Raw genomic sequence first — 26,185 nt, forward strand, 5'->3', positions numbered from 1 at the left:
ATAAAGTCTCTGTTCCTCTGTATGTTTAATGCAGGCCATTGTTGATTTATATTTACAGCTTCTGCTATTTATAGTCTGTGGAACTGGACTTCTCTATGCATGATCTCAAGAAAATTTATCAGAAGGAATAAAATTTTGCAAAAGCATTTATTACAGTATATTTCACTCTGATTTTAAGAGGAATGTGCCTCAGAATGGATCAGAACTATTCACTCTCTTAGTCCCTTTCTGTGCAAAAAAATACTAGAGCACAAAACTGTAAGATATTGTGGATTTTTAGCTAAACATATATTTTTGAAACAGTATTTATCCTGAATATCATTTCAACTAATGTGTGTTACAAAATTATAGCTTGCTCTCTCCCATCAGGAATTGTAACGGCAGTTATTGCATTCATTTTCGAGGTGATTATAAGGAGGAAAAATCATGCTGAATGATAGCTGGCTCATCCAAGACCAAGAAACTGCTCTTGCCACCTTGATATGGAACGGTGATGATGAAAACTTTAACGCTAATATATGGACAATGAGAAAATCAAGAAAATCAAGCTTCAACTCTTATGGTTATTTGTCTATCCTCAAAAGTAGTTTTGGCAATCCAATGATTATGATATCCCTAACAAAGCATAAAAGTAAAATGTTAATTAGCCATTTATTTAACATTTTACTTATGTAACTACCATCATAAAAGGTGTTTTCATCATGAACTGTTGGGTTTGCATTACTTTTATTTTTATGTAGGGTATGTGTTGTAACTTTTGAAGAAAGAATAGAATTTGTTTATGCTTTCTATATTAACACATGAACATTTCCTGACAAAATCTGTAGTAATTCTGAGTGGTCTTATACAGTACTCTGCTGTCATACCAATAAAAATAACTCTTTTCCAATGACCTTCTCACCCAATTATTTCTTAATTTCAATTTTACATAAAACTCATGATACAGAAAATTAATGTAATAGAATAAATATTTGCTTCATCCCACCAAGTTTCATTACAGCATCCTAAATCCCAAAGGCATCACAGCATTTATGTGCTTGACTCTTCAAGCTATTGGCTAGATTGGCAAAACAATTCAACAAAAAGAAACTGTATTAGGAATTTGAAAATGACTATTTTCAACAATTTGGTTGAATTAGCCAATAAGTTTTAGATGAACATAAAGAAAATTTCCTATAATTTTGTAACAAGCACAATGTATCTTATCACAGTGGTATCTACCAAGTCACGGTGTCTAAAGACTCAATAGTACTATATTACAGGATGCCTTCTGTGCTACCACATTAGATGTTATAGTCATATTGTGGTTTCCTTCTCCCTGTGAGGGAATAGCATCTCCCAGTCTATCCAGGATTTCCTTAATTTTCCACTCAGATTCATGTTTTGTTGGCCATATTCTTTCTTCTGTAAAATATTAATTTCGTGTATGCTACAGCTCACATGGCATCTACTAGTTTTGGGCAACACTTCTACAATTTCATGTACAGTGAACCTCCCGTATTCGTGGACTAACGTATTTGCGGATTTCTCTCTGGAACATATACCACCATTATTCAAGGAAAAATTGCCTATTCACAATATTTTTCTGAGAAATATATCTACAAATTCCTGTTTTTATCAATTTTATCATAAAATGCACTTTTTATGATAAAACTATTTAAAAAAACAGGTATAAATATTTTTAGCAGGTTTTTCTTGAGTTTTAATTACAAAATAGGCAGTTTTAAGCATTTTCTTTATAGGGGTTTCAACTATTCGCAGGTTTGACTATTTAGCCCACGCCCCCGCTCCCCTTGCAAATATGGGGGGAACACTGTACTTATGTTGCTCCCCTTATTTACTCTTAACCTGAAAGCTCTTTGACTCGTTAAGTAGTAATGGCTATCAACAGGGCTATACTTGATTTACAGTGAAACCACACCCCAATACAAGAGAGTGCAGTAAAAAAAAAAAATTATTCAAAACAAGAATCCAAAAATGAAACTAATGCATAAATATCACAGAACAGAGGAAGGAAAGATTAATAAATTTCACTAGTTTGGATGCCACTCCCTGAAATTTCACCAAACTAGATCCTCCATTTTGTGCTCAATGTAACACATATTGCAATATGTACTTTCATGTCTCCTATGAACTCAAATTTGTAATCTGCGCTGATCCCAGATATCTTGCACCACCAGGGGGCAGGCAGGTTTCTTATCTTGAGGGCAGCTGGTGACTCTCAGCAGTCCTTTCTCATAGGGTAACTTCAGTGTTGCCCTGTTAGGTGTTGTAGTGTTGCTGCTTTACTTTCACTAGTTTGGATGCCACTCCCTGAAATTTCACCAAACTAGATCCTCCATTTTGTGCTCAATGTAACACATATTGCAATATGTACTTTCATGTCTCCTATGAACTTAAATTTGTAATCTGTGCTGATCCCAGATATCTTACACCACCAGGGGGCAGGTAGGTTTCTTATCATGAGGGCAGCTGGTGACTCTCAGCAGTCCTTTCTCATAGGGTACCTTCAGTGTTGCCCTGTTAGGTGTTGTAGTGTTGCTGCTTTACTTTCCTAAGCAATGGATTAGCTTCTTCATGTTCAGTCTTCCTTTTAGACAATTTTTCTAAAGTGCTAATACCCATGTAGCATCCACTAGTTTCAGGCAACACTTCTACAATTTCCTGTACTTCTCCATAACTTCAAGCTGAAGTTTTAAAGGAATAGGCAAAAAACTATTGCACTGATACTCCATTTATAAACTTTTGAACTGACAGCTGTTTCAGCCATTCAACCATTATCTTAAGGCTATCATCAGGGTTATACCAAATCTAAAATGGAACTACACTGGAACCTTGACATGAATTTAATTTGTTCCGTTACCATCGTCGTATATCAAAACAGTTGTATCTCAAGGCATTTTTTCCCATTTAAAATAATGTAATATGTATTAATCCGTTCTAGCGCTATGAAACCACACCAAAACACAGCTAAATTACATATAATATACACAATTTATACACAAATAAACGAGTAATAACACATAGTGATAAAATAACATAGTAATGTGATAAATGATAATAAATGTTAATAAAATCAATAAAAAAAGAAAGGAATTTTACTTACCACAACGAAAGATGACGTGAGGCCAGCAGGGGGAGGAGGTAGGGAGGGGTGGCAGGGAACGATTTGTTCTCTTTTTATTTACGTATGTACACTAATAACTACGTAATAAACACAAATGAAATAACATTGCTAAACTAATTTTTATTTACTTTTTTTTAATCAGTTCATAGTTTAGAAATAATGGTGATGCCTTTGGAAGGTTGCAGCTTCTTTATAGCTTCCTTCTGCTTGATGATCGTGGATATTGTAGAAGGATTTCGACCACACTCGTTTGCCAAATCGACGATACGAACGCCACGTTCATGCTTTGCTATAATTTCATGTTTTGCTTCCATCCAAATAATTTTCTTGGGTTTTTTCTTATCACCTGCTTTGTCTTTAGCTTTGGGACCCATGGTTAATAATAAAATAGACAAAATAACACGAAAAATAGGCACAAATACAACGAACTACACAACGACGTGTTAACGATGCAGCACCAACAAACAAACAGACTGAACGCCATTTATCGGTCGCCTATACAACTATCACTCATCGCAAAATCGTATCCCAAATATTTCGTTGTATATCAAAGCATATATTTTCGCAAATTTTCTGTTGTATCTCAAAACATTCGTATATTAGGGCAATCGTATGTCAAGGTTCCAGTGTACTTTAAAAAATACAGTGTGCAATGAAAACCTGATTATAAACAACAATCTGAAGAAATAAAATTAGCAAAATGATTTACTACCTGGTGTAGAACCACAAACCAGGGCAAAGTCTAAGAGTACTTTATTCTGAGTGAAAAGAAAACTCAAGGGAAAAGCAACTTTCTGAGTTTCAAATATTTTTCAGCCAATTGACCTTCCAACTTATGAAAACAAAAGGATATGAGTGCCAAGGTTAAATTATAAAACTATCATTTGATATAACAAAAATATATTTTGAAGGCCACTGTATTTACAAAATTTTTTATGAAAGTGATCAGTATATATGTATTCAAATATTTCTGTAAATCACAGACTTTTGTACCTGTAGAAGAACATCTTTTCTGCTGTGTTAAACACAAGAAAGAACATGTATTAATTCAGTTACATCTGTAAAAACCTTACATTCTGTTTGGAATTTTATAGAACATCATAAAATGACACACTGTCAACTTAAGTGGATAATCTAACATCACTGATGTAAGACCGGGCAAAATTTTTCATAAAATTACAAAAAATCTGTGTTGGATGTATCTAGTATCCTTGAGTTGTCACATTTACATAACTATACAGTAGTTATAAACATCAATAATACTCAAGACTGAAAATTATCTGCCTGGTTCAAACATGGCTTCTTCATTGACCCAAGACACTGGGAACCAAACAATCATATGGAGGAGTAAACAAATCTGAGAAGTTGAATAGCACAAAATCGAAACACAAAAGTAAGAAATAAAAGAAATAAATACCCCTAAAAAGGGATATAAAATAATTAATTAAACAAAGAAGGTAGTGGCACCTTCTTCGACCTTCACCTTAGAGAATTAATACCATTACAACTTGGGAACCACCAGCTGCAATAATCAAATTGCACAGCTATGGAACCATGAGCTGCAATAATCATATTGCCATGACAACACAGATCTCACCCCATATACAAGCTATAAATCTTTATATGATTCATGGTTAACATACCACTATTCCATTACTATAATCAGGGAAACATACACAAATTTTGGGGCAATAAGGTTTCCTATACTATTACTATACTTTATTTCAAGTTTATAAATGTTTGGGTTGTGCTTTGGCCTTCCACAGTGGGATTGGAGTTTCCTTGCTTGAAAATATATTGAAAAACACTTTCCTTACTATATCTATATTTATTCTTTAGTTAAGTAATCAATTTACTTGTTGCAATTGATGTTTATTACATGCAAAGTACACATTAAAATTTGTTCTTATACATCTATACTTACTGTTTTTATTATATATACTTTTGTTTTCTTATTTGCTATGGTGCTTTCCTTTTTCATAAAAGTCCACTCTATTCTCATAAATGGAAAACTCCAAACTTCTTAAATCTAAAGGAAATTAAATGATACTGTGCCTTCATACATCTGTAATTTATAACCTCAGATGTATAATAAAATTGAATGAATGTGTTCCCATTATTATATCATATATGTAAAACATGAACAATAATTTTCTTTCAAAATGAGCTTCTAGTACATATAGAAGTTAGTACAGTACATGCACATCAAGAAGAGGGAGTTGGCAGTATTGTTGACAATCCCATAAATATTTGAAAATTTACGTTTGAATTCGCCATTCTCCTGCAGCAAACAGCAGCTTCTCTGTATGCCAGCCTGGAAGACAGAAAATGTTTTCAGGAATATTACAGTATTCAGCATACTGTGATCTGCAATTCCAGATGCTTGACATATATTGCCCTTCATTCCTATTTCTAATCTTCAACAGATTCCATTATTCGCTGACATGCAATAGTGCAGAAAACAGACAAAATGATTTTATTCATTTTTCATTTTCACACAAACCTCTGATATATCTAGGAAGGTCTAAAACTTATCCATACAAAATTAATCTCTGTTCTGGCTAATTGCTTAGGAGCTTAAAGACAACTTTCTTTGATTGCTCATTGTGAATTTGTTTTCCAAGATGTATTGTAGCTGTTGATGACTTCGAAGCTGAATAATTATATATTCTGTAGTATGTTTAAAAATAGAAACAAATGATTTAGTTGAGACTGTCATTTGATATTATTAGAAACTCAAAGAACAATATCTACATGACATCAAATTGTTATCAGAATCATCAAAGTTTTCAAAAGAATAACATATTCCTAACAATTTTTGAATAGACACAAAAGTATCTGCAAAACCCTCTTTGGTGAAAAAAAAAAAATCCCCTACAGAAAAGATATATGTACTATGGTCTTTAGCCTGCTTCTCATCTTCAGTAATAACAGGTGAATAACCTCTTTTCAACATAACAACACTCATTTTTCTACCCAGAAAAAGTTCTTCAATAGTATTCTTATACAGCAACCTAACAGTCCAGATAAAAAACCTGATGAACTTCTGATGTTGATGGTTTATCCCTGACATTCAGGTGCTTAACAACTGTAGCACTGCGAGCAGGATTCAGCAAAATCAACATGATGTGGACATTTCACACTGACTAAATTACTTGATCAGTACCATAATATGACTGAAACACTTTTTCATCATAACCTAATGTTGTTACTCAAGATCAACGTTCCTCGTTGGACGAGTGGTTTAAATGCTCGCCTACAGATTCGGTAGTCCCGAGTTCAATTCCCCACTCTGTCAAAGTATAATCAGAGAAATTTGTTTCTGGTGATTAGAAATTAATTTCTCAATATAATGTGGTTCGGATCCCACAGTAAGCTATAGGTCCTGTTGCTAGGTAACCAACTGGTTCCTAGCCACGTAATAATATCTAATCCTTCGGGCCAGCCCTAGGAGAGCTGTTAATCGGCTCAGTGGTCAAGTTTGGCAGAAATTTGTTTTAACTCAAAATACAAACTTGGGAATTTTTCCAAATGTAAAAATTTCCAAGGGGATGTAAATCAGCAAAATAAAAATTTTTAAGTGTATATTATTAGCAAAAACACTATGTACCGTCATTAACCATATTATGATTGAGTGATGTTCAGGACGGCTGCTCGTCTCTTGAATTGTTCATAAGCTGGTTTTAAATATGTAGTGTATAATTTTCATTGATGTTTACATTCCTGAGTTAACACGCGAGTCATAGATTATATTATTTTCACTGTACATATTTCTAAATCATGCAGTACTATTATCAAGAATTACTTATTTGGAAATTCATAAAGTAAACAATGCACACCGTAATCTGTTAACAATAATAATATACATACTAAACATTTCCTAAAGAGAGATGAAATATTGCTGCTTTAATTCTCATCTGGCCACAACATAATATATAATTGGTACCAAACGTGGGGCTCGATTGCACAGCGTAACGTAAGTAACTGGTAAGATGGTGGAAAGAGGAAATATGGAAGGTGGGAGAAGGATGATGGAGAAGGAAAAGTTGTTTAGTCCACAAAAGGAACAGCCTGAGGCGGTATATACCTCAACAGAGCAATTAAAAAGATTGAAAGTAGAAGCCTCAAGTGAACATTCAACAAGAATAAGGACAGAGATAGGAGAATTAGTGGACAGATAAATAGCTCTGCCTCACGCATTTGTGACATCATAGCGCAGTGTATGAATGATTGGTATCATCACCATCGTCATACGTATTATTCAGATGTGCGAAGTGTATTCTGAATGATCGGTATCATCATCATCGCCATACGTATTATTCAGATCTGCAAAGTGTACTTTGATCATCCGCATCATGTATGCATCTGCCTAGAAGTCGAAGAGGAAGACCTATTTTCTCGAAACTAAAAAGCTTGTCCTTAAGTTAAAGACGAAGGCAGCAGTCGACAACTTGAAATCCGTCATTGCTGAACATGAAGTAAGAATTTTTTTTCTAGGTTAACTTGTTTTGACTAACTTTTGGCATTTGATCATTTATTTTTTTCTAATGTTGAAATAAGTTTTGATGAAAATGACTAATAAAAGTGATTAAAAGAGAAACAGATGTGTTTAGAGAGAGAGAGAGATGAGAGCACGAGAGAGATTCGGAGAACTGAGAGAGAGAACGAGACGGTAGAGAGAGAGAGAGAGAGAGAGAGAGAGAGAGAGAGAGAGAGAGAATGTTGAAGTTTGATATTTTATTATTTCTTTTCAAGAAATTGTAATTTCATATCAAATTTTGAATTTTCATCAGTTCTTTTTTATCGTAGAATAAATTTATATGAAAATGATTACACAGTGAACATGCCAAACAAAGAAACTGAGACAGGCACTCATAACCAAGTTTGTCAGGCCTAACTGGAGTGAAGACACGCATGATCCGCCAGTCCCCGAAACCTCAAATGGTTCACAAGGCCTTCCTTCAGCAGAACTCCTCTTCACGGAGGATGAGAAGGTTTTTTGGCAGAGGATAGGTAGAGAAAATTCCATCCAAAAGGTTTTTCAAAGGAAATGACTGTATCGTACAGTACACTTGCACCCAATGGTGGCAGTATTTACGTGTGGGAGTTTTCCCCATCCTGTGTGTAATTTTAAACTTTTTCAAGTTATTAAAACCTTCTTAATGTTTTATTTATCCATAAGAACAATTTCATAATAGAAAAATTACAGTATAGTACATAGAAAGTATTGAAAATGGGTAGTATAAAAGTTTGACTGGGCAAGTTGCTGTTTGCCTTGGCCCTAATGGAATTATTCCCATAAGGTATGTGTATTGAAATCTGCAAATTTCCAATTCTGCGAGGCTGTGGATCGACCAAATTCTCGCATAATTGGGGACCATACTGTACAACCCATAACAGAAATCTTGGCAAGAGAGAAAAGTAGGGAAGTTGTAGAAGAAATTAACAGTTTCTGGGGAAATAAACAAGTAATGATGGAAGAAACGTTGGAAAAAGGGAAAGTCGGTAAAGGAATCAGAGAATGGAATTGGAGAGAACTTTTAATCAGCGAATGGAATTGGAGAGAACACTTTTGCTAAGTTGCTTCATGAAAAATCGGTAAGTGGGTAGTGGCAAATATGAATTTGAAGGATTTGTTTGGGATACAAAAGGGATTGATTTAAAGCTACTAGGACAGCAATTGAAGAAAGGAGTAATAATACTGGAGATACCTACAGTATGTGAGGTTTTCTGTTCACTGAAGAAGTGAAGAAGGTGATTGTAGGTATAAATGTGAACGAAGAAGAGTTAGTAATGACTGGAGGTGAATGGGGATGAGGGTGGGAGACAGAGATTGTGGACCTGATGTTAAGGCCTGGTTGTGGAGTACAAATGGATGATCAAGTGATGGTAACCCTTTTCATGACAATCAACATGTAAGGGGATGTTTATGTGCTGCAAACAGGTCAGCAGACATAGAGAGAGACATTTGGCCATTGGAGACATGGAATTCACAAGCACATGTACTCAACTACTAGCTGCAGATTACTGTCCTTTTCTTCCTTCTTTGAAAGATAGATGTCTCTCAGATTTCATCTGACACAAAATCAGCTATACATAATTGTAATTACTGTAGCAGGTCTACAGCATTTAGTAAGTCTCTCCTCTTCCTCAAACTTCCTGGAAAGACTTGGATGCTAAAGCAACTATTCAATACTCAAATCTTTCATCATCCCCTCTTTTCCTGGTTTCATCTAGGATGACAGAGAAAATGTTTTTATATCTGATTAAAGATCTTAGATGGTATATTTATGATGAAATACCTAATTGTCAACACTTTTTTGAGTTGCTCTTTCACCCAATAAGTACCTTGTCTAGTTTAAAGAATTCACTATGACATGTATGTGCACAGGATTTTGCTTTCACTACAATAACAATGCACAAATTCCTGAGTACAGCCCTGTTCAAACATAAATAATGTGTTGAGTCAAAAGAGTGATACTTGAGCATCCTAACCAGGCTCTCTTCGTCATTCCTCTTTCTTATGAAATTTCACACATAATTACTTTAGTAAATTTTCACCCAACCTTCTCTACTTTACACCTCGTCTTCATTTCTCCCAACTCTTTATTTTCACCATTATTGTTACTTACTGAACATAATACATAGCCTTGTAACTTAGAAATTAAATACTACTTTTCCTACCAATCATGCCAGAATAAACAATCCTGTCTCTTTAATCTGTATGCTTCTGGGGAATCTATACGAAACCTAGTGATAACCAATTCATAACTTGAGTTCAGCAATACTGATGCCACCAATAGTTAATAGCATGAGAGAAAAAGGGAAAATCACATTCTAAAAGGAGGTTACCTCTGTTCTTGAAATATTCTCCTACCTATGTAAATAAGCATTTTCTGTTTCTGTTATATTTTGTATCTGCAAACCACTGTCTTTGATTAAAAGCAATTTCATTAGATCAGGAGAAAATTTCAATTTATGGAAGCCAACAGGTTCTATATAGTTTGGAGAGAGGAATCCTCTATCACTTGGAAGATAACATTTACAAGTTTTTGATTCGCTGACCTTTTGAATACTGTACTGAAATACTAGGCACAAAATAAAGTTGTTTAAAAAATACATACCGTTCTAAATTATGAACATCCTCACATCAAATAACATAAAATATTCATTTACATCCATAAAACCGTGGCCACTACCTCTATAAAAGATCTCTATGAATCACAGCTCTCTCTTCCACAAACACTGCTGCCGGCCATTTTCTTCTGCAGATGCCTGAACGTCCGAAAATTAAGCCAGGGCAAGCGGATTAAGCTGCCCACGTGGAATTTGAACGCCACGAGACCGGGTAATTATACTAGAACATCTGCCATCTACCGGACAGATTGGAAGTAGGGGAAAAGTTGATAAAAGGGCATGCAGCAGAAGATTAGCCCTTACATGGTCGCCTCCCATCCTAAAATGACGGTAGTTTCACCTGAGCAGAGTGCTCTCCCCCTCCCCCTCCCCCCAAATCTCTTGGGGACTGCTCCACGTGTTCAATTGCTCTATCTCTCCATTCTGCTTTCCCTCAGTGGTGCCACCATTGAAGACAATGAGCCCAGGCTATCAGGTACAGTGCAAAGTTAATAGTCTGCAAGTCTCTCCTTAAATTTTCTGATTCTTTTATGAGTCACTGCTATAAGCAACTTATAGTCCTTAGTCACTCCCCAAGCATCACTCCCAGCCATTGTACTGTGTAACATGCTACCCCCTTTGAGTGTGGTGGTGCTGTAAGTGTCCTCCCAAAGTGTTTTTGAATCATCAAGTGTTCTGTAGTGATTAGTTTTGCTATAGTGCTGGGACATACCATTCATCTTGCGTAAGCCACTGTCCTACACCCCTGTCATTAATCGTGTTTGGTCTTCCAAGCATTTTCCAATCCCCTCCATGTGTTTATAGCCAGTGCATTGATGTCATCATAACATCTGTTTGCAGATGCCCTACCACGTGCCTTGTTGTGGGGGGTGGATTCTTGTGAACGCGTGATTCACGGATTCATCATATCTCTGCTGTTTTATTTCCACCAGAACTGAATATTACAGTCCTCCACTCAAGTCTACAGCAGCGAGCCAATCTCGCCGCCTTTAGTTCCAGGTAATGAAATAAATTTAAGCATCTTGAACCTATGAGTTTACCTAACTTCCTTCACTCTGAGACCAGCCCTAAGTTGTAATCTTTAATTTTTTCCATTTGTGTCATGGTTCCTTAATTAATTCTTGGCCTTAAATTACCACAACTCTGATCTGTTGCTCTTGAATGGCCACAAACATAACAATATTTTCAAGTCTGATTATAACTAACCTGTGAGACCTCATTACATGAACATCTTAAGATAAGAAAACTCACCTTTCACCTTGAGATGCTGTAAAAAATCTGGATATATCTTCTTACTATATAATCTTACAGCTGAAATGATTTCCCCTAATGAAGAGGATGATGTTAAGCTTGGTGCTACATGTTCTGATGCTAAAACAAAATCCTGAAAGTGATAAAGCAGTTCTTGTTCAAAAATTCTTGTTCATTGACAGACCAACTTATAAGAGCTCATAGTTTTGGTCAATAAAACACATGAAAACTACAATAATTTGGAGAAAGTAAAGATGCCTGTAATCACTCTGAATGTATGCATTAACAGATCCTCAGGTCATGTCAGTGATCTTAAGTCAGTATTTATGCAGCTATAATGCAAATGTCAAATAAAGAATGTTAACAAGAACAGTCTCTATAATCAACTGTAACAAACGAGTAAATTTTAAACATACCTCAGACAGATGAACATAATTAAGGACACTAAGGTATGCAATGTAGAAGGCTTCTAATTCTTCCTGAGGTGAGATGTCCCTTTGATATACAATGTAAAGATGCCTCTGTGATGAGTCTCCTAAAACCTACAGTTGATTGCAAACCCATATTAGTATGTACAATGTTGAAAGTAACATAGGAAAACATATCTAAATATAAACTGGTTTTGCTTCATGAATTTCTTAAAAGAAATATATGCATTAACCCTTAAACGCCGAATGGACGTATTAAACGTCGAGTCAAAATGTCTCCCGTATGCCGAATGGACGTACCATACGTCGACTCAAAAATATTTTTTTTTAAATTCGCGGAAAAATACTTATAGGCCTACCAGCCGAAAACTTTTGAATCACGCGCCTTGGGGGATGCTGGGAGTTCACGGATCGAGGTGTTGTTTTGTTTACAATCGTTACGCAGGCGCGCAAGCGCGAATTTCTTTCTTGCCGCACTAAAAAGTATCTGTGACACATCTCGGAAATTATTTCGTCACTTTGACATAATTTTTGTACCATTTTAAATTAGCCGTTACATGGAGTATTATATATGAAAATGTGCGCATTTTTATGTAGAATACAACAAAAAAATACTCATGATTGTAGCTGTTATCAGTTTTGAGATATTTTCATATAAATAATGATAAGTGCCAAAATTTCAACCTTCGGTCAACTTTGACTCTACCGAAATGGTCGAAAAACGCAATTGTAAGCTAAAACTCTTATATTTTAGTAATATTCAATCATTTACCTTAATTTTGCAACTAACTGGAAGTCTCTAGCACAATATTTCGATTTATGGTGAATTTATGAAAAAACTTTTTCCTTACGTCCGCGCGGTAACTCTTCCGAAAAAAATCATACATGCGATTGTGGTAATGTTTGCACCATTTTAAAATTAGCCGTTACATAAAGTTTTATATATGGAAATGTGCGCAATTTCATGCACAATACAACTAAAAACAACCCATGGTTGTAGTTTTATCAATTTTGAAATATTTTCATATAAAAAATGATGTGACAAATTTTCAACCTTCAGTCAAATTTGACTCTACCAAAATGGTCGAAAAACGCAATTGTAAGCTAAAACGCTTATATTTTAGAAATATTCAATCATTTACCTTCATTTTGCAACTAACTGGAAGTCTCTAGCACAATATTTCGATTTATGGTGAATTTATGAAAAAAATAACATTTTCTTTACGTCCGCGCAGTAATTCTTCCGAAAAAATCATATGTGCGATTGTGGTAATGTTTGCACCATTTTAAATTAGCCGTTACATAAAGTTTTTTATATGAAAATGTGCGCAATTTCATGTAGAATACAACAAAAAATAATTGAAGGTTGTAGCTTTTCTAATTTTTGAAATATTTGCATATAAATCACGATAAATAGAAAAAAAACCACGTTCGGTCAACTTTGACTCTACAGAAATGGTCGAAAAACGCAATTGTAAGCTAAAACTCTTACAGTCTAGTAATATTCAGTCATTTATCTTCATCTTGAAACAAATTCGAAGTCTCTAGCACAATATTTAGATTTATGGTGAATTTAAAAATAAAAACTTTCCTTCCCTCCGCGCGCGGATTCTCCGCCACAAATCTCCGAAATGCGTACGTCCCATTCTCGGAATATTTGCTCCATTTCATATTAGGCATTTCATAGAGTTTTATATATGAAAATGTGCGCAATTTCATGTAGAATAAAACGAAAAATATTTGAAGGTTGTAGCTTTTCTTATTTCCGAAATAATTGCATATAAAATATATATATATAAAAAAAATCGACATTCGGTTAACTTTAACTCGTCAGATATGGTCAAAAACTGCATTTGTAAGCTAATACTCTTACAGTATAGTAATATTCAATCATTTGTCTTAATTTTGAAAGAAATTGGAAGTCTCTAGGACAATATTTAGATTTATGGTGAAATTTTGAAAAAAAATATTTGTTTACGTCCGCGTGTTACGAATTCATGCATTATTTTGTGATAATATTTTCTGTGTTGCTTTTATCGTTTTACAATGTGTTATATACCAAAATGATCGCAATTTAGTGTACATTACAAAAAAAAAAAAGTAACTTGTTACCTTTAACCGTTTTGCGCACAGCGCGATTTGAATACAATTATATATGAAATTTTGTTTTTGCGCTATCATATATCGCATTATTTATATATGATAATGATAATTTTTTTCATTTTTGATGGTTGCATACTAAACTTCAGCCAATGACAAAAAAAGGAGCCAAAAATGAACTCTTAATCTTAAAAACTAAGCGCGCTGTGAATTTTTGAAAAAAATATTTTTTCCGCTTCCGCGCTCACTCTGAAACACCTCCGGCATACGGGAGACATTTTTTTTTTACCGCTTCGGCGCTTAAGGGTTAACAAACTATTTTTTCTAATATAATACTATTATGGAAATTATATTTTTATGATAAAATAAAGTTTTATATATACTTACCAAAAATTACATAGCTGTAAGATTCCTACCATGGCAATCCAAAATTCAAAGTTCACAGTGGTGCTACCATCACTTGTATAGGTGACAAGGACCCATTCTTTCCTGGGCCAGAATGGAGCCACGAGTGTCACTGAGAAATTCTGATGAGAGAAGAACTTGTTGATCACTTCCCAGATCAACCTGAAAGGAGGGAATGCATAGACATCCAGGCCTGTCCAGTTCAACAGCATGGCATCTGTCGCCCATGCAAGAGGATCCAGGACTGGGGAGCAAAAGAGAGGAAGACGGTGGCTCCTCGACATCACGAAGAGGTCTATGAAAGGTTTGCCCCATAATTCCATAGATCAAGGTGGACTTTGGAGTCTAAGGTCCACTCCAATGGCAGGACCTGGTGGCAAAAGCTTAACTCATCTGACAAGACATTCAGCTTTCCCTGAACGAAGCAAGGAATGATCTAGACTTGATTCTGCTCCACCCAGAGAAGAATATCCCCTGCCGACTCGCTACGATCTTGCTCGAGAATAGAGGAGAGGTGTCTGAAGGTCCAAGTGAATAGCCTTCAGCTCTTTGACATTGAGGTATAAAAACTTCTGATCTATTGCCCATGTCCCTCAGACTGATTTCCTAACAGAGATCCCCAACCTAGGTCTGATGTGTCGGAATAAAATTCTAGGTTGGGATTCAGAGAGTGAAAAGATATCCCTTCTTGAAGCTTTTCTTCTGATAACCACCATCAAAGAACCTCCTTGATCTGACATGATCGGGAAGACAACAGAGTCTGATTGGGTCTTTCATCACCATTCTGCCTTCAGAAAAAACTGCAGAGGCCTCATGTGAAGCCTGCCCAACTGTACTGCTGAGCAAGTCAATGAGGGAGGAAGTCTCGGACTGTCTGGAGACAGGATTCAACTCTTTTGGGGAGAGAAAAACCTGAAAAGCTTGAGAGTCCAGAGTCATCCCTAAATAGGGAATTCCCTGACAAGTCATCCGAGATTTCTGAATATTGATTAAGATGCCCAACTCCTGTGTTAGGCAAAGTGTCTTCTTCAAGTTCTTTGCGCACTGCTCCTCCGACAAGGAGCAGAGAAGCCAATCGTCCAAGTAAGGGGACACACTGATCCTGAGAAGGTGAAGGCATTTGCCAAGAGGTGCGAGAACCCAAGTGAAGACCTGTGGAGCTGTGGACAGGCCAAAGCACAAAGCATGAAACTGGAGAACTGGGTAACCTTGCCCCAAAAGCTAAACTGCATAAACTTTCTGGAGTCTGGATGGAAATTGGTGTCATGTATGTCCAGGGTGACCATCCAGTCACCTGATGGAGAGAGGACATGACTGATCAGTTCATCTCCATGTGAAACTTGGTTTTTACAACGAACGAATTTAGGGCACTGACATCCAGAACAGGTCTCCAGCCACCCGATGATTTGGGGACTAGGAAGAGCCTGTTACAGAAACCCTCCAAGGTCTGGTCTACTAGCTCCTCTACTGCCCCTTTGCAAATAAGGGACCTGACTTCTTGAGAAAGGGCCAAACACTTCTTGGACCCTGCCAAGTGAGCTGTCAAGGTGATCAGCAACTTGAATAAAGGTGGCTTCTCTTTAAAAGGAATGAAGTATGTAGCCTCTTCTCAGCACTTGGAATACTCAGAGTTCTGCTCCATTGCAGCTCCATTCCTCCCAAAAAGGGTGCAGCTTGGCTCCAACAGGGGCGGGAAGGACAAAATTTTCACTCATTAGCAACTGGCTCAAAGGACAACTTCTTGATTGACCTCGAGGGGAGGTGCAGATTGGTGTGAGATCTAGGCTGGGGTCTTGATCTTCATTCTCAAAGGGGCTGGGGTTGCAGAGGTGAAAAAGACTTGGTTATCACTGTATGAGCTTCATTTGGGCTCTTTGTAGACTGAGCCAGAAGATCATGCAGTGACTTCTTCTGTAAGACAGACAAAACTTCTTTGACAGTATCCTGAGGGAAGAGATGTGACTTGTCTAAATGAGAAAACAAAAGGGCAGAGTTTTGAGTTGTGGTGACTCTTTTTGTGGCAAAAGAGCACCACAGCTCCCACTTCTTCAGAATGCCATTCAAAAACAGACACGCTAATTCAGCTGAGCCATCCCTGACTGCCTTGTCAGCACAAGATAATTTACGCTGAGCCAGTAAGAAGCAAAATCCTCTGCTATGACTGGACAGTCTTCTATTTTCCTAGCCAAAGCTCCCACAGTCCAATCAAGGAAGCTAAAAATTTACAAAATCTTGAATAGATTCCTTACAAGATGGTCAAAATCCAAAGAGGAAAACATAATCTTGGCTGAGGAAAAAGCAGCACATCACTTAGCATCAACCAAGCCAGAGAAGTCCCCTTGAGGGGAGGCAGATACTTTCAAGAAAGGAGCCTCTTTGGTTGCAGAAATTTATCTGTGATGACATATAATTCTCTCTCTCTCTCTCTCTCTCTCTCTCTCTCTCTCTCTCTCTCTCTCTCTCTCTCTCAATGAAATATGAATTACTGTATCCCAAATAATTCCTTTGGGAGAAAGCATCAGTTAGCAGATTCTCAGAGCATAAACAAAAGAAAAATACACTTTGATTACTGTATTTATACATTAATATTACAGCACAGTACTATAATTAGTAAATAATTTTCTCTTGAATTTCAATACTGTACTGTAAACATCCTTTTCATGAAAATAATATCAATTACTGTACCATAAACATAAAAAATACAAAAATAAACAAATCCAGCAAGTTCACATAGATCATGGAGGATGGTTGTCATATTCTGTGCTTTGTCTGATTTATTTTACCATATTTCATTACAAATCTATGTAGTTGACTATGATTATTACACATGTAACAGTACAGAAGAGAATATCTTATCACTTTGATGTTTCATCTCTAATCACCGTAAAAAATATCTAAAATCTGAATTTTATATACATAGCAACTCTTAACATTCTCGTCCCAGCCACAGTGCCTTTGAATTCTCTTCCCAACCATAGTGCCTTTGAATTCTCATCTCAGCCATAGTGCCTTGAATTCTTGTCCCTAGGCAGTCACTGTGCTTCAGTGTATGTATAAGCACTTCAATTCTCTCTCTCTCTCTCTCTCTCTCTCTCTCTCTCTCTCTCTCTCTCTCTCTCTCTCTCTTGGCCTGGATGGGATTCATCCAAGAGAAATTAAAGAGTTAAAAGAGGAGATAGTTCCTCACATATATAAACTCTACAGAAAAAGTGCAGAGCAACGAAAGGCACCAAAAAGATGGAAACTAGGTAATGTGCCCCAAATTTACAAAAAAGATCCTAGAGAAGAGCCGGTAAATTATAGACCAATCTGTCTAATGTCGGTCGTTTGTAAGATTTTTGAGTTCATAATTGCAGATCAAATTGTGGATAATCACATTGATAGAAACATTTTGTAAAAACAACCAACACGGTTTATAGCTTACATAGTATCATAAAGGAAAAGAACTAAAACCATCACAAATCCCTGAGCAAATATATAAAAGGAAGTCCTAGGATGGGGAAAGGCAGTACACTCCCCAAGTGAAATCTCAAGTCACATTAATTTCCCTGTATCCTGGTACTGAGGTACTGTGTTGCTGTAAGAGTTGCCATAAGTCATTTAGGTCCAATGAAGTGATTTGAACATTTTTCCTACAAAATTTGTTCGAACTGTATGGTGAGAAATACTGATTCTCTCAAGAGGTGGTCTGCTCAGCACTCTAGTGTTATTATTATGCCCCACATGATCATGCCCATCCAGTAAGGCTTAATGGACTTTGTTACTTTTAAGGAGAGGCAGATCCCCACCTGTCTGCTGGGGTGTCACTGTAGTGCCTGTTTGCTTCTAAAAAAATTCGTTGGTCTACAATAGCAGTTAGCACCAAATCTGGCCATGGATGCACAGGTGCATTGGTGCTGAGCAAGAGAGCCTATATTCAATCTTAATGAAGACCAAGTTCATCTGTTTTATAATAATGGCGTGAACCAAGCCCTACATGGTGGTACCAAATCACAGGAAACCTATCCATAATCCCATGAAAATATCATTGCTGCTTTGAGTGTCCAACCACTACAGATTTCAACCTTTGTGTACCCAAGAAGTTAACAAAACACTAACACACAATTCTTGGTAAGCTTTCAATCAGGTAACTTCCACAACTTGTCTACCATAGTACTATCGGTAGGCAAAAAATTGTAAAACAACCCAACTTCATCATCTATAGATATGATAATCAATAACTGAATACGACATACTTGTTGACTAACAATGTTTTTTTGTACCATAGTTTGAACTGAAAGAACCAACCTTCAAAAGCTTTTAAAGCTGTAAGCCTTGTAGGTGTGTAACGTTCTCAGCAGCTACATGTCTTCAATTTAGTCCCACAAAACAATGCACTCACCATCAATGTTTTCATCTGTACCAGATAGAGGTGGTCTGATGTATTCTCCCAATCCATCTTCCTCCTTCTCTAATGACCAATTTCTTTATACTGTACAGGCCCACAGCTGTCCTAAGAATTAATAATATTCCTGACAATCATATGCGTATTATACTCAATGCATATGTGTGAATGACACCCCTTTTTCAAGATTCTATAAACACTGAATTCTGTCTAAAGCCTCAGAACTTTCTCATCTTCTGAGCAGGTGGTGGTGCCATAAACACACACAAAGCAAACAGCACAGCAACATCTACCCTGAAATACCGAAGGGCACTGAAATGTGGGCAATATTTGAATCACTTCAAAGCCAAGATGACACTAAGCAAAACCAATGTATCTATTTCCCTCACCTTGCAACTATCCCAGTGGACATCATTAAGTCTATCAGCACAACATTCAAATAAAGCCAATAAGCATGTGTAAAGTACTCAGCAAGTCACCTTTCTGAACAGAGGCTATTAGAACAATAGGTTTACTTCCTGTTCAAGAGCATTCCATGTAAAACCAGTAGTATGTACATATAGGGAGTTTACCCCTTCACACATGAAAGGGTGTAGTGCAGATGCAGAAAATGCAGACAAGCAAGAGACTACTATAAATTGGTTTGTATGAAAAATTCTTATTAGAAAATTATATTTTTGAACACTCAACAGTATGAATGTCAAAACTTCATAAAATATACTTACCATAAATTTTTCTTGCCTTAAAACTTCTAATGTACTTGTGAAGTAATTTCCAAGATCAACCTTTTCCATATTTCTCTGCATTACTTCATGAAAAGAACATCCCAACGAAAGCCGAAATCCAAAAGGAAAATAGTCTGAAATATATATTTATATATCATTACTGCATAAAAGGTTTTGTCTGTTTTCTTCCATTCATACTTTTAGTTAAAATATAGAATGGAAAAGAAAATTTTTTTCTATGTTCTTTCTCCTACAACTTATGCTTTTTTGCTTATAGAACTGGGTAAAGGTAATTTTGTGTACGGTACTACTCTGAATTGACTGAATTTTTATGTTGCTTGGAGAGTTTATAAATAATATGAAATTAGAGCAAGTAAAAATTTATTCATAAACAATTTAAATGTACTAATATATGCATTGTATGTATAATTGCTGTATTACAAGGGTCTAAGTGTACATATTGTTTTATGGTGAACTATAGGAAGAATTTTTGCAGTAATATGAAAATTTTTGAAATTAAATTATTTTTCATAACCATACAAACCTGAGGTCCTTTACATTAGGGATGACCTTCAGCAAAGCTTGAAAACAGCCACTTAACTCTTGAACAAGATGGTTAGGCAGTATAACTACCATCTAGTAGGCAGAAATACCCACCTGCCCATATGTAAGCATTTCAGTTTGCCTTTTGGCCCAGGTTTCAGATTGAGGGGTGGAATGAGGTGGGCCTAATGTGTAAAGGACCTCAGGTTTGTATAGTTAGGAAAAATACAATTCACTTTCAAAATTTGTTCCTACACGATATACAAACCATCGGTCCTTTATGTAAGGAAGACTTAATGATTGGCGGGAGGAGTGAGTGACTCTCTTTGAACTGACTGGAGTTCGCCACACCTGGGCTACTCCTCCTGGTCGAAAGAGCGAGGAAGAGTACTGAGCCTGACACATTGATTGGAGCATCGCAACTGCAAGATCAAATATCAGAAATCTGGACCTTTTCAAATGAGTAAGGAATCATAACTCACGCAAAAAAAGGCTGGGATGAATCTTACTAGTTGGAGGCAGTAAAGCAAACACTCAAAAAAAAGGGTTTGTCTTAATGCATTTCCTCCTTTCTCCCATTGCTAGAGGAAGAAGAGGGATTGCTTTTATTATTCTACAAAGAAAACAGAACGGGTGCTCGATGTGCAGACTTACAGCATAAGATGCCAGTTCCAGCAAGTGTAAGTTTGAGCCCTATTCTCTGCCTGAAGGAAGAAAAGTAGGGGAAAGTGGAAGGAGGAGGAAAAAAGACCAGTCACTCCCGAAATTCTTTTCACTTCCAGAACCACACATTTGGTGAGATGCTACCTGTCCTGTTAAAGGAGCCCAGTAAGATGGCACAACTTGATGAGTAGCCACCACATGTCCACGGAAAGAAGGTTCCAAGGACTTGTGGGCAATACTCAAAGGTAGAAATACATAAATGTGGTCTGATGAGACTGCTTTTCTGTATCAAGACTGGCAGGTTCCTCCGGAATGCAAGGGATGAACCAAGCCACTGATTCCGTGAGCTCTTGGGGGGAAGAGTACAGGTAATGTTGTTGCCAGCTACAGAGAACCTCCTCCCAATCATCTCACAAAACCAGGAGAAAGAAGTGTCTGCTCTTGCGACACACCTGGACCAAGGCGAACTTAGTCCAGGTTGATCTGCACAGTCAGGATTGACCTCTCTGAGGGTTCGTGAAACTTCTTTTGACAAGGGAATGGGGGAGAAAGCAGCTTAAGCGACCAGATGGCTTAAAATGATTCTCCCTTTCAGAGACGAGAGAATTCTCCTGACACAGGACTGATTCTGCAAGCTTTGACCATGGCAACTCTATTAACGGTAAAGATTCCCAGCATGGCCCGACCCAGGCTTCAAGGCCCGAAGGAATAATTTCACTGTAAGCCAAGGCCTTGTCCCTGAGATTGTTATACCGATGGATCAATTTAACAACCTCCATGAAAGAACTCTGCACACCCAGGCTTAAATCATTCTTGGATCTGAATGTTATTCAATAATAAGAACGGATACAAAAAATGTTCAATCACAACAAAAAAGGAAGATACAACTCAGTGAAGAGAAGTGGTGAGGGTACCCCTCGCCTCTCCCACTGGGAATGCAACTACCAAACAACCTTGTTGTGTAGAATAGCCTGCTCCAGCTTGCGCTGAAGGTAATTCCTATGTAAAGACCTTAGGTTTGTATTTGTGTAGGAACAAATAATAATAATAATATTAATAATAATGTGGCACCATGGCAGAGTAGTTTACTTCATCAATGGACAGGTTAAGCAGCATTAGGGCTGCTCAGTACTTGGATGGGTGACCTCTCTCTTCGGAGTTGATTCCTTAGGAAAGTATCTTTACCACAATTTCTTCAGTCTACTCAATTATAAATGAGTACCTATTCCTCATGGGGTAGGGTCCAGCTTTGGGTTAAATAGCAAAACTCAGCAGTGATGGAAAGAAATGAAACACAACAATGTAAATGGATCCTCTGGCAACAGAGGAGCTTCGTCCAGCAGCCAGGTATACAGCCCAATTGACGGGGAGAGCGGTCAGGTACTTGGAGGTTGTTATCCAGCAACTGACCACCACAACAACGACAGTAATCAGCAACCAGAGACTGGAGCTAGAGGCAAACCAGAAGAAGAAATGGACAAGAGAAGAGAATAAGGAAATATGGAGATGCTACATCAGAAGCAACCCAACAGAAAGAGGATACAGAAGAAGGTTGGTCAACATCTGAAATGAGAGAAATAACACCCCTCAAACAGAACAGAGGCTGGCAGACCAAGTAAGGATCATACAGAAAAAGAACTGGCTCTCCATAACAGAAAGAGAGGAACTGGAAAGAGATATAACACCCAGCAACAAAGGATAAGAAGATGAACTAAGAGATGATACCACAAAAGATGACAGGAATGATGAGCTACCAAACAACAGCACACAAAAAAGACCGAAGATGTATCAGAGGTCGGAATGAGTGGAAAAGCTCAGACAATGGATAAAGCCAGATACAGAAAGAACAAAGATATCCTCTACGAAATCCTACAACACAAAGAAAATACTAAAAGGAGAAAAAAAGTGAAGCTAATGAAATAATGAGACTAATACACACTCCCAGTGTCACAGAAACCAGTAATTTGGCATATGCAGGAGCAAGACTAGTAGCAGAACTCATGGGGATACAAACACTAACACCACCATCACAACCAACCCAATGGAAACCAAAACAGCAACCACCTTGGAAAAGGCACCTAGAAAAAGAAATCATGGTGATGAGAGATCTGACTTGAGTATACTGAAAAAGATGGCAGAAAAGAGGCTAACAAGCAAGAAAACAAGGGAAGAACTGAATGAGAAATACAAAGTACGTACAGGAGAAGGGACAAAATAACTCAATAAAAGGTATAAAACAGAGGCCTAAAGCCAAAGCACACAAGATCTGACATTACATGAACAGGAATAAAGGATACCAACTGAAAAAAACTCTTTAGAACCAACCAGAAAAGACTGTAAAGCCTACTAAGAAGGGAAGACAACTACCAGAATTCCTGAAGCTGAACCTAGTAAGAGACCCTGGGAAAACATTTGGAGCAATCTGGTATCACACAACAAACATGCAACATGGCTCTAGGAAGTCAAGGCAGAAGTGAGGAGAATAAAACAAAGATTCACAGACATCACGACAGACACAATCAGACACCAACTAAAGAAAATGCCCATGGATACAGGCTCAAAAACTTCACGCCGCCAGAGATGGAACCCCTGCCATTAACTGGGGACTGCCTACATCGCTATCCATACAACAAATAACAATAATATAACACACCCATATTTGCAAAACATTCTTGAGGAAAATAAAGAATTCCTTCAAGTTGCATTCAACCACAATGCTTCTCCATCACTCCACTAAGCTCAACTTAACTGTTTAGTAAATGATAACAATTTCTTTTATTGTACTTTCTCTTCTATTCACTTCTATCTTATTACGTATACAGTCCTCCCCCACTTCTATGCAGTATTAGACTCCAGAACCTGCTGCGGAAATGCAAAAATCCCTTCTAAAAATCCTTATAACTGGCTTATAACTGCAAATACTCAGTACATACCCCAAAAACTAAAATGCTTATATCGGTCCATTTTAACATTTCACTGCTTAATTTGATAGATCAAACAAAAATATACCTTAAATTATCATAATAAAACAATCTAATATCATTTTTTTTTTCTTTTTTCAAAAATTTACACCCCAAACCATCATCCCAAAAGAAAATCCAAAGACATCTTAGATTAGTACCTATTACAACTGTTACTCATAAGTATATATGCCCACTAAAAAAAAGATGGCAGATTACAGGCTCAAAACTTCAGCCGCCAGGAGGAACCCTGCCATTAACTGGGGACTGCCTACATGCATCCATACACAAACACATACATACACACACCCCATTTTGCAAAACATTCTTGAGGAAAATAAAGAATTCCTTCAAGTTGCATTCAACCACAATGCTTCTCCATCACTCCACTAAGCTCAACTTAACTGTTTAGTAAATGATAACAATTTCTTTTATTGTACTTTCTCTTCTATTCACTTCTATCTTATTACGTATACAGTCCTCCCCCACTTCTAGCAGTATTAGACTCCAGAACCTGCTGCGGGAAAAATGCAAAAATCCCTTTCTAAAAAAATCATTATAACTGGATTTAAACTGCAAAATACTCAGTACATACCCCAAAAACTAAAATGCTTATATCGGTCCATTTTAACATTTCACTGCTTAATTTGATAGATCAAACAAAAATATACCTTAAATTATCATAATAAAACAATCTAATATCATTTTTTTTTTCAAAAATACACCCCAAACCATGATCCCAAAATCCAAAGACATCTTAGATTAGTACCCTTTTACAACTGTTACTCATAAGTATATATGCCCACTAAAATGCTTATAACAATGATTTACTTATTTCAAAATATTAATGTATACAGCAAAATATCTAAAAAATATTTAATACAAAATAAATAATTCTTCAATACACATTAAATAAATCTCTTACAGAAGGTTTGACAACTAATCAAGTTACCCCTGTACTGTATACATAAGCCATTTTCTCTCATAGCATTGAAGTACTACTAATTATTTTAAAATTATCATTAATTTGCTTTTTTTATAACAATACTGCTTATTCACTAATTACTGTATTTTTTCATATTGTGTATGTGACTGAATACTGATTTTTATGATAAAAATTATTTACAACATATCTATAATGTAGTTATGTATCTATTAAGCTTGTTCCAGGTTGGGCCCCAGACTGTGCATAATAGGTATACGATTCTCTCTCTCTCTCTCTCTCTCTCTCTCTCTCTCTCTCTCTCTCTCTCTCTCTCTCTCTGTATGGGTAAGTATTTGAAATTATATTACTATAAAGTTTTTTATGATAAAGCATTTTGTACAATATTTAAAATATTTGCTAAGTATTTTCATTTTATTTTCCAGTCAGCTTTTACTGGAAAATAAAATGAAAATAAGTAGTGAATATATTTTAAATGTTGTACAATATGCTCTGAAATATTTTAAATGTTGTACAATATGCTCTATCATCAAAAATCTTTACAGCAATATCATTTCCAATACATCTTAAATTACCCTTAGAGAGAGAGAGAGAGAGAGAGAGAGAGAGAGAGAGAGAGAGAGAGAGAGAGAGAGAGAGAGAGAGAGAGAGAGAGAATCAGACACCTAATATGCTCAGTATGGGGCCCAACCTGGAATGAGCTTAATAGATGCATAACTACATTATAAGTATGCTGTAAATCATCTTTATCATAAAAATGAGTACCTAATAGTTACATAGACAATTAGTATCTAGTTACATAGACAATGTGAAAAAACACAGTAATTAGTGAATAAATAATGTTGACCTACAAAAAAAAAAGCAAATTAGTAATAATTTTAGAGATATGGTCAATAGCAAAAATCTGTAAATTAGTGAAAGTTCCTGTGGAAAAGTGAATATGTTCCACAAAAATCTGCCACAAAGTGGACCGTGGAAATGAGAAACACGTAAAACCCATGGTGTGTAGACTGCAAATGATATTTGTAGGTGCTGGTGAGGGTGTAATCAATTCTTCAGATTCTGTTCATTTGCAATTCTTTTCACATCTTTCAGTATGTAATTTCTTTGTTTAAATAACCTTGTTTTGTTTAAAAATGGGTTTACTCATGTATGGTACCAATGCTTTAGACGAGTTTATAGTCTGAAGATGAACTGATGACTTTTAAAGTGGAGCATGCAATCTTGTCTAGTGTTTCTGTCCATTTCCTTTCCTTTATAGTATTTCACTATGTAATTTATTTTCTTTGGATAATTTTCATTTTATTTACAGTGTAATTATATATGTGGCTACTGCAAATAAAAGTTCTTGAGTTGGTTGGATGGTCATTTATGATTGTTTATCATTTCTGAGTGGCTTGGAACATATCCCATTAAACCTTATCTTTGGTATGTAAGCTATCATTCAACTATCTACTTTTGAAGCGCCCAATCCAGCTGAAAGTGAGAGTTCATCAACAATAATTATAACATTACTCAC

At 36.4% G+C, this 26,185-nt stretch overlaps 2 protein-coding genes across 2 annotated transcripts in view; one reads left to right on the forward strand and one right to left on the reverse strand.

The window, feature by feature from the left end:
- LOC135207112 (glutamate receptor 1-like) overlaps window positions 1–921 on the forward strand; it is a 44,174-nt gene extending 43,253 nt beyond the window's left edge. The window contains exon 5 of the mRNA XM_064238711.1: window positions 370–921. Within this exon, the coding sequence (XP_064094781.1) occupies window positions 370–437 (68 nt within the window). The 3' untranslated portion in view covers window positions 438–921. The remainder of the gene's footprint in view (window positions 1–369) is intronic.
- Window positions 922–5,244: 4,323 nt separating this feature from the next.
- Window positions 5,245–26,185, reverse strand: part of LOC135207403 (RUS family member 1-like) — a 146,487-nt gene continuing 125,546 nt past the window's right edge. Inside the window, exons 7-10 of the mRNA XM_064239131.1 lie at window positions 19,558–19,691; window positions 11,932–12,057; window positions 11,516–11,648; window positions 5,245–5,441 (exon numbers count right to left, since the gene is read on the reverse strand). Of these exons, the coding sequence (XP_064095201.1) occupies window positions 5,386–5,441; window positions 11,516–11,648; window positions 11,932–12,057; window positions 19,558–19,691 (449 nt within the window). The 3' untranslated portion in view covers window positions 5,245–5,385. The remainder of the gene's footprint in view (window positions 5,442–11,515; window positions 11,649–11,931; window positions 12,058–19,557; window positions 19,692–26,185) is intronic.

The sequence above is a fragment of the Macrobrachium nipponense genome, chromosome 32, assembly GCF_015104395.2.
Source record: "Macrobrachium nipponense isolate FS-2020 chromosome 32, ASM1510439v2, whole genome shotgun sequence".
NCBI classification, from domain to species: domain Eukaryota; kingdom Metazoa; phylum Arthropoda; class Malacostraca; order Decapoda; family Palaemonidae; genus Macrobrachium; species Macrobrachium nipponense.